Here is a 10,225-nt window from a genome sequence, read left to right as displayed (position 1 = left end):
TTTCTTAACGAGTTAACAAATCTTATGGAAGAAATGCTTGTGAACATATCCTTTCTGTCTAGAAACATTGAGTACGAATTGCTGTAGATTTTTCAAAAGTCACCTTTATACCAAACACTTTATAAAAAAAAATTTAAGGTTTGTAGAGCTCACTGAACCTGTGTCCTGGTTGCTTAATAGAAGAGAATAAAGTCATCAACAAACATTAATTGTGATATTGACGGACCTTTTCTAGAGACCGTCCACAGTTTCTGCTCCACCTGATGAGAAATATGACATCTCAATCTCTCCATGCACATGACAAAAAGATAGGGTGATAAAGGATCCTCTTGGCAAAGTACTTTTTTGGACTAAAAATTATTCAACTTATTACCATTCCACATAATAGATAAAGAGGATGATCTGACACACCACCTAATAAGTCTAATCATGACGGCATGTCCAAATATAGATAGAGTTTGCTCTAAGAAATTCCAGTTATTTCTATCGTTCTTGAGGCCAATCTTGAGAGCAAGAATTTCCTTTTTAGACTTAGTCTTTTTCATGAAGTGTAAAGCTTCTTGTGCTAAAATGATGATATTTGAGGTATTCCTTTTCAGAATAAAGTCATCTTGCAGTGTTCCTATGATCTCAGTTAGATAAGGCCGTAACTTGTTACCATCACTTTTGTAACAACCTTATATATAACATTGCAAAGACTGATTGGATAAAAATCTTTCATTCTAATAGGATTATTAATCTTTGGAATCAAAACAATCAAAATATCAAAAAGAAAAGCATTAAGCCAGAAAAGGTTTGGCATACAAGCTGCCAAACTTCATTACCCATAATATCTTAGTATTCCTAAAAAAAAAAAAGGTCCGAAAAGCATCAACTTTCAGAGCCTTAAATGAGTTAATCCCTATTATTGTATTATGGACCTCCTCTTTTAAAATCCGTTTCGTGAGATCATTGCAAGCCTATAAAAATAGCCAGAGTTGAGTACCCATTATTGCTTCCAAGTCCATATACAGATCATCGCAAAAAAAATTATTGTAAAATCTCAGTCTCAGCTTCAAGTTCATTTTGACCAGTACACTAAGATTTGTCTTCTAAAAATAATGTGTAAAATATAAATCTTGTTTTTTTGTTTGAGCATAACCGTCTGTATATAAAAGAATTTCATGTATTTTATCTCCTAGGTGAATCTAATTTTCTCTAAATTTTTGATATCAAAAAGATTAAAAACTAAATCTGACCGCTGAAACAAATTTGGTTTCCTTAACGTTGATGGGGATTTTTTTTTTATAAAAAAAAAAAAAGCAAAACGCGTAGACTTTATATATGAGAACAATTCATGGAAACTTCTACCCAAATCCAAAGCTAGAAGAAATCAAAATTAAACAAAAGCGTCGCAATCCTAATTCTTTCCGTTTTTCGCAAAACTCAAAGCGAAAAAATAAAATAAAATAAAAATCAACTCTCCACCGCGCTTTCTCATCTTCATCTCCCTCAACTTCCATTCAAACCGAGAAAGAAGAAAGAATAGAGAATGAAGAGAGTCTTCGGTGTCAAGAAGAACAAAGACCCCCCTCCTTCTATTGAAGATGCCAATGAAAGGGTCTGTTCAATTTTTTCTTTCTAATTTTTTAAATTTTCGCTTTCGTTGGTTCAATTCGAGTGCTGCATCTGATCTATCTTCTCTATAGTTTTGATACTGCCGCAGATCTGTTTAAATCTTTTTAGCTGCCACGTTTAATTTTGAAACTAAGGTTTTGGCTCCAAACCCTAGAATTTGGAGATCAAAGGCTTTAACTATAGGTTTTGGGGGTCCAAACACATTCATATTTGACTCAAATTATGGTCATCTGTTGATGTTGTTCTTGTTGAAGTATAACTATAAGTATTATATATATTTGGATGTTCTAGATTACTAAACGTGGAGATTCAGTGGATGAAAAAATTAAGAAACTTGATGCGGAACTTAGTAGATATAAGGAGCAGATCAAGAAAACAAGACCTGGTCCTGCCCAGGAAGCTGTTAAAGCTAGAGCTATGAGAGTTCTTAAGCAAAAGCGAATGTAAGTTCTTCATTATTGTTTTCTTAGTGTGTTTAATGTGGTAGCTACTTGGTTATGCTAAAGTAGTAGGTCAAGTGTAGGAATAAGGTTGCAATATTCTCATTAAGGTTGGAATGATTTTCAATTGAAGAATTAAAATCCCCCCAAAAGTTTGCAATGTGAATGATTCATCGTGTACTCATATAGTATTACACTACGCTCTTGTCAGGTATGAAGGTCAACGGGACATGCTGTATAATCAGACATTCAATCTTGATCAAGTTCAATTTGCTGCCGAGGGCATTAAAGATGCTCAACAAACTGTATGCACCCAAATATCAAATAGCTTAGAGTATTCTTTGAAACTTTCTGTTGTGCTCTTTTTTTCACTATATTTACAGGTTATTATTATTATGGCCTATGTGAATGTTTTAATTCATCATATCATCAAAACTCAAAAGTTTCTTCTGTCTAAATTGAATCATTATGGCATGCCTCTCTCTGAAAGCAGTTGATAAGACAGGCTGCATTATGTTTTCAAAAAAATTCCAAAAAAAAAAGAAAAAAGAAAAAGAAAGAAGGAAAGATTGGTTGCGTTTGGTAAGGGGCTTCCATGTGACCTAGTAGTTACAGGTTTTAGTGAGTAAAACACTCTCCATGGTGGGGTAGGGCTGTATTTGTCTAACCCTTTCTAAACCCTACAATGGTGGGAGCCTTGTGACCTACTGGGATGTCATTTTGTTTTTAGATTAATCCAAAGGGTCTATTTTTTAATTTAAAGGACAAATTATTTGGATGGCTATAACAACTTGAAAAATTTCTTCCAATTTTATGCTATATGAATATAGTTTGACTGGGGTAATCAATCATATTCACTATAAAACATTCATTTGTCTTGTTAGCGCTTTAAGGGGAATGGTTCGAGGCGGAGCTTTATCTGTACCCTGTTTGGAACCTGCTGCCTACCTCATCAGAGGTAGTGGATGAATAGTATGTGTCATTGGAGTGGGGGTCTCTTCCTAGAATTGTTATTAATTGTGCATTGTACTTTTGTTCTTGTTTGTATTAAGTTTTCAAAATTCAGAAATCATATGACTTCCAAAGAATATTTTGTCAAGATAGAATTCAAAACCAGGTGTTTATGACTTCTTTTTTTTCTCCCCCGTTATCTTTTACGTTTCAGATGTCAGCTTTGAAGTCTGCCAACAAGGAGTTGAAGGGGATGATGAAAACTGTGAAGATACAAGACATTGATGTCTGCATTCTCTTTCTGCTTCTTATAAATTCTATTTAATTAATAGTGAGAATCTCAGGTCTTAATTTGTTATCCATGTTATGTGTAGAACTTGCAAGATGAGATGATGGACCTGATGGATGTTAGTAATGAAATCCAAGAGACTTTGGGTAGAAGCTATAATGTGCCTGACGACATTGACGAGGATGAACTTATGGGTGGTAAGTTAATGTACTGCTTTAAGCTTTTGATATAAATGATGGAAAGATGGCCAAAGCTCCTGTGTAATGGGGCTGTATGGTTGGGTAGAATGGTGAGGTTCTGCAGCTGTTTATTCGGAATTGGTTGTCTTGTTTATGTTATGAGATTTTGCAGTTACAATATACAACTCCCTAAGTGAACCTGCACTTCTGTTATGTTTTAAGGACTCAATTCTCGTTTTTATTGTTAACTATCTCTGATAATCTTTCTCTTTTTTCTTTTTCCTTTTTTCCTTTGGGTTAAAACAGAACTTGATGCATTGGAATTAGACATGGGAAATGAAACTGAAGCTGATGGTGTCCCCTCCTATCTCCAACCTGATAAAGAAACTGATTTGGAGGCAGAGCTTAACCTACCTCCAGCTCCAACAGGACAAACAACAGTACCAGCTGGCAGATCCAATCCCCAAGTATGATTTCGTTCCATCTTTAGCTTCTAATAAGAAAACGCTTGCCTTTTTCACTTCAGTGTAGTTGTAACTGTTCTGACATGATGGGGTTCAAATGCGGGGATTAAAGAGGTTCTTCACTTCTCGGCATCCTGATTTAGGCTTGTCTTAAGCTTTTTAGCGGCAGCATTATGCCCCCATACACTTAAAATTATCCTTATTAATGTCAACCTATGTCTTTGCATCTGCTATTGCTTAGTAGTGAGTAATGACTAGTGATTCTTGATACAAAATGCTGAGGCTCTGGACTAGAATGTTACTGTGTTCATTTATTATCATTCAAAATGTTATCTAGCTTTCATTTCTGATTGGATTGCTTTGATACTGACAGAATGAAGATGAACTGGGTTTACCTGCCGTCCCCCGGGCATCCTTACGTGGTTAGGTTAGAGAATGATGCTGCTTCTTCTTTTGTCTACCGTGAGATGCAGACATGAGTCAGGGCCCTGTAAAGTTGTGCAGAACTTGCTTGATTTATTTAGCCATTTCTTGGTCTGGGGATGTTTGGAAATTATTTGACTTGTGCTACTTATTTCCTGTAATAAGCCTTTTGGAATCATGATTGACATTTTGTACTATACTATTTTATCAAGAAAAAAGAATTATTTGTACTACACTAGAAAAAGAAAAAAAAGGGGGTTTTGTATGCACTATTGAGATTTGGTAAGGAGAATGGGTTACCGATTTATCCAAGTGTGCATTAATTTTGTTGATAACCTGATTTGAGTCCAATGAGGTGAATAAAGTGAATAACTCTTTACTCTTGGAGGCCCTACTCTTGTAACAGTGCCACTTCAGTGACTATTGAGATTTTAGATGATGCAGGAATTTTCACTTTGAAATTGTATACAAATAAGAGTCGGTTTATATGGGTTTCATCGTTTTGATTTTACCCTTTGAAATGAGGGTTGGCTTCAAATGGAAGAAACAAAAAATAATTAATTAACCGTTTATATATATTATGATCAACGGAGTACGTTTACCAAAGTGATAATGTAAGTTGACTATTTTGATATTTTTCTTAACTCGATTCCATTTTTCATTTTATATCGGGTTTCCAATTATAAAATTATTACATATCCACAAAGGGGCTACGCTAATCCATCCAAAAAAGTCTACTGCTTGTTGGAAGGAAAATATACATATAATAATCTTATTAATGAGCAAGTCGTTGAAGTGCTAAAAATCTAAAATAGAGCAATCACAGTTGACTTATGTCTAAATCATTATTACTATTATTATTTTTTGGATGATTATGAAGAAATGCATGCTAGATATTTGTTGTTAACTTGCTATTATTTTTGAAAAAATATAACAACACAATGAGGATATTAAATAATATGAATAATAGATATATTAGATGTTCAATTCAATAAGTATACAGATGATTATGTTAATTTTTAGTTGGATGGTGGTTATTCCTTTTGATTTAGTTTACTCATACACAGCTTAACAATGACTGAATGTTCAATTTATTAGGTGTGCGAATGATTATTCTAATGTTAGGGTTTAGAAGGTAATTTGGAAGTGGAATATTTTCTTATTTTATTAGGTCAATTCTAAAGCCCATTATTCATCTTGTTCACAAAAGTCATTATCAATCTAACAAAACTGATTACTTTTTTTTTAATATTTCTAAATTAATACATTTGAATGAAGCGTATATTATGTAAACAATAAAAAGTAACGATGATAAATAAAAAACAAACAGAAGATAAAAGAAAAAGGTAGGAAGAAGCTAGTAATATTAATGAAGTTAAATCCTCTAAAATAAGAAGAAATGAAAAATAATAAAGCAAGATATTAATTATCATAAAATTTGTAACTTTTATCGTATCTGAATTTTGCATCTTAATTTAATAGTGATTAATTGGTTACTTTATCATTTTATTAACTCTCCCCCTCCATAAGAACTTTGATCCGGTTAAACTTGAATCCAAGCAACCTACTTAAAGCTTGTCCAGATAAGTTGGTAATGGTGAGCTGGGACCAAAAATCTTAGTTTTATGAATAGACAATTTAGATTAAGGTTGTCAAGATTATATATGACACTTGCATTGCATGTAGCCGCCACCAACTAGAGACAAAACTATCGTTAGGTATATTCACAAACCGCCACCACCACATAGTAACTCCCCACACAAGTTGACATTTTATTCCTTTTGCCTACACATTAACACTTAACCCCCACAATTTCTAATAAGCAAATTCATCCATCACCTTGCCCACATTTCTATCCTCCTTTGTAGAAAGAGTTACATAATATAACATAGTGCATCTTCTTAGTTTCTTCTTCATAAAGCAACACTTTGAAGCTTTTCCTTTGTTCCATGGAAATTGATCATCTCACCATCACTAAGAGTAAGAGCTAGCAACATGAACAACACTTCCAATTCTACCGAGGACTCTCAAGAGGACATGACCGGATACACGTATTATTCGGTTTCTTTGTCTCTTGGCTTCCTCCTCTTGATGGCATTCATAGCTCTCACTGCATACTACTGCAGCAAAAGCAGGATTCGAGACGAGCGAACTGGACCAAGCTCCGGAAGAACCAATAGCAGTTTCAATTCAAACAGGACAGTGATCATGGACAGAGACCCATCCTCTATAACAATACAAATTGGTGAGGAGCAACAACAAATGCAAGAATCAATCCTCAAAAGTTATCCTATGTTGTTGTTCTCCCAAGCCAAGCTTCATCAAAAGGCTGATGATCCAACAGAACTTCTTAGTTGCTCAATATGTTTGGCAGATTACGCAGACTCAGAGTGGTTAAGGCTATTGCCTGATTGTGGCCATTTTTTTCATAGGGATTGTATTGATGTATGGTTGAGGCTAAACCTTTCTTGTCCAATGTGTAGGAACTCTCCATTACCCACCCCTCTTGCTGAAGTTGCTCCCTTGGCCGCTACAAGGAGTCATTGAGACTGAGAGTCTTCTAAAATGAGAAAGTATACTTTAAGAGTTACTAAGACTGTTTAGTAATTCTTAAGATATTATTAATATAGTTATAGTCTATCTTATATGTGAGATCATTATTGTAATTAACTTTTAAGATTGTGCAGTTGAGCTTCTAAAGTTAATTTCTTACTTTATGATTCTCAATTTCAAAATGTGAAGTCTTTTTTGGATATACACTAAAACTCACACACACTGCATTGACTAGACTAAACTCAAATTTAAATGCAGTATACTACGAGGCAGTGATGTACCATGATCTGTCACTTCAACTAAATTAAAAAGTTGTTATCATCTGCCGCTTCAACTAAATTAGAAAATTGTCACTATCTGCCGCATCAACTAAAGCCTTCGGTATAAAATATAGAATTTGAAAAATTGTCATAATCTGTTGCTTCAACTAAAGCCTTCAGTTCAGTACAAAATATGAAATTTAAAAAGTTGTCATGATTTTCTGCTTCAACTAAAGACTTCATTATAAAATATGGAGTTTGAAAAATTATCATAATCTGCTGTTTCAACTAAACTTATGGAGTTTAAAAAGTTGTCATGATCTGCCACTTCAACTAAAGTCTTTAGTACAAAATATGGAGTTTGAAAAATTATCATGATCTGATACTTCAACTAAAGTCTTCAGTACAAGATATGAAGTTTAAAAAATTGTCATGATCTGATCATAATCTGTCACTTCAACTAAAGTTTTCAGTATAAAATATGGAGTTTAAAAAGTAATCATAATCTGCTGCTTCTGCTAAAGCTTTCAGTATAAAATATGAAGTTTAAAAAATTGTCATGATCTGATCATGATCTGTCACTTCAACTAAAGTCTTTAATATAAAATATGGAGTTTGAAAAATTATCATGATCTGATACTTCAATTAAAGTCTTCAGTACAAAATATGAAGTTTAAAAAATTGTCATGATCTGATCATGATCTGCTACTTCAACTAAAGTCTTCAGTACAAAATATGAAATTTAAAAAATTGTCATGATCTGATCATGATCTGCCACTTCAACTAAAGTCTTCAATATAAAATATGGAGTTTGAAAAATTGTCATGATTTGTTGCTTTTGCTAAAGCCTTCAGTACAAAATACGAAGTTTGAAAAATTATCATGATCTGATACTTCAACTAAAGTCTTCAGTATAAAATATGAAATTTAAAAAATTGTCATGATCTGATCATGATCTGCCGCTTCAACTAAAGTCTTCAATATAAAATATGGAGTTTGAAAAGCTGTCATGATTTGCTGCTTCAACTAAAGCCTTCAGTATAAAATATAGAGTTTGAAAAGTTGTCATGATCTTCCACTTCAACTAAAGTCTTTAGTATAAAATATAAAGTTTAAAAAGTTGTCATGATCTGCTATTTTAACTAAAATCTTTAATATAAAATATAAAATTTAAAAAGTTATTAGAAGAATAATGTTATTTATATATGAGAAGTAAATATGTTTTATGAAATTGTAAAGAAAAAATCACACACATAAAAAGAAAAGATACAATTTTAAAAAGGCAGCTATAGAATAGTAGCCAGAATAAAATGGAAAGTGAATCTTTGATTACTTAAAAAGTACGGTACACATTACACTGTCAAATTAAATTTAATTTAATTCGGATTCTTATATGCTTGGGACATATATACTTTGGCAACACTTTGATCAAGTTGTTATTTGTCTACATTAGTTGTTACATGCATGCTAAAGACAAATAAGTGATGGGTCCATTAGCTAGAAAACTATTACCCCCAGTTCTTAAGGATCTCTCTCTCTAGGAATTTTTCTCATTATGGAGAGGGAATAGAGGAATTTTCATTGGAAAAACTTTCTATACTTGATTCATTAATGAACTTTATGTTTTCAAGTACAGAGATAATGGTTCCAACAACTTAATTAAGAAACAGACATTGTGTCTCTATCTAATCTCTATCTAGTGGGAGACATGTATTGTTAATTTAAAACAAGTGGACAAATCCCTTAGGAAGCCATCAACACATTTTAAAGATCAATGTATTAAGTGGAAACATGTCTCTTCATCTAATTTTTTCTTCGACAAAAAATATATATAAATGTCAAGGTAGGTTTAAAATAATAATCATTGATCATTTTCTACTTGTAAAGAATTAATATATTAATTTTTAATAGTATCCAATAATTTGCAAAATAATTTGTTCAACAAATGCATGCATCACAAAAGTATTGAAAATATCAAATTTTAGATTTTTAATAAAACTTTTCTATATTAAACATCTTAACGAACCAACGTTTTAAAAATATTTATTAACAAAACTCATCATCATTTAATAGCAGCGAGTATTTTTTTTCTCAATTCTTTATTTCTCATCACTATCCATTTCCAACTCTAATAAAATCCGGTACCAAATTAAAGGCTTTGGATATTCAACTAGTTTAATTATTTTTTTTTTTTTGGTGACTAGTTTAATTATTTATTTGTTCAGTATACAGAATTTACTTGTTAGGCATTTATCTTATACTATAAAATATTTTTGTATGCTATCATCCAATTAATTATATACTTGTATTTATAATTGTTTTAACTTTTCAAAAAACAAGCAATAATTGCGAATATATATATTTTAATTAATTAATTTTTTATTTCATTACTTGGCTGTTCAAATAATTTATATATTTATACCTCTTCATCTTCTCCAATATACAAAGTTGAGAAAACAAGAATAGGTAATTGTCATTGTCGATCTCTCGTGTGTTATCCGCTTAATTATATCCTAGCTACATATTAATTATTCAAATAGAAGCTCCTCAAAACGATAAAACTAAAAGGCAATTCAAACCAACAAATTAAAATAAGGAATTTTGTACAGTGTATTTTAAATGGAGACCACTTTAATAAAAACACTCGAAATATCTTTTTTTAAAGGCGTTTATACGTGTTATGTTATGATTGGATATCTTTATTAAATCGATTAATAATATAAACCAGAATAAAATCGGTTTATTATAACAATAATAATAAACTCCTAAACCGAATTACATAATCTAAACCGAATATCTTTAAATTTTTTGATAAAAAGACAAATATATCGCTGACTTTTTGTTTTGCGGATATTTAAATTTCTAAAAATTCAAAAATATAATTAGATCCCTAAAAAAATTGAGTTTATTATTATTATTATAAAAAAAATCAGTTTTATTCTAATTTGTTGAGAAATTAAAAAATAATCGGTTCATTAATACGTTGAATAATAATACGACACGTAAGCGTCTTTACAAAAGACGTTTTATGCGTCTTTATGGGAGTATC

The 10,225-nt window shown here is 31.8% G+C and overlaps 2 protein-coding genes across 2 annotated transcripts; both read left to right on the top strand.

The window, feature by feature from the left end:
• On the top strand, positions 1,532-4,670 carry LOC107618607 (charged multivesicular body protein 5). Its single transcript, XM_016320716.2, has 7 exons — positions 1,532-1,600; positions 1,909-2,060; positions 2,269-2,362; positions 3,223-3,294; positions 3,383-3,494; positions 3,783-3,943; positions 4,314-4,670. The coding sequence occupies exons 1-7, from the start codon at positions 1,532-1,534 to the stop codon at positions 4,365-4,367; spliced, it is 714 nt and encodes a 237-aa protein (XP_016176202.1). The 3' UTR covers positions 4,368-4,670.
• LOC107617156 (RING-H2 finger protein ATL70-like) lies at positions 5,439-7,171 on the top strand. Its single transcript, XM_016318936.2, has one exon. The coding sequence runs from the start codon at positions 6,359-6,361 to the stop codon at positions 6,908-6,910; it is 552 nt and encodes a 183-aa protein (XP_016174422.1). The 5' UTR covers positions 5,439-6,358; the 3' UTR covers positions 6,911-7,171.

Source organism: Arachis ipaensis, chromosome B09, assembly GCF_000816755.2.
Source record: "Arachis ipaensis cultivar K30076 chromosome B09, Araip1.1, whole genome shotgun sequence".
Taxonomy (NCBI): domain Eukaryota; kingdom Viridiplantae; phylum Streptophyta; class Magnoliopsida; order Fabales; family Fabaceae; genus Arachis; species Arachis ipaensis.
Note: the sequence above shows the minus strand (reverse complement) of the source record. Positions and strands in the feature narration are given on the sequence as shown.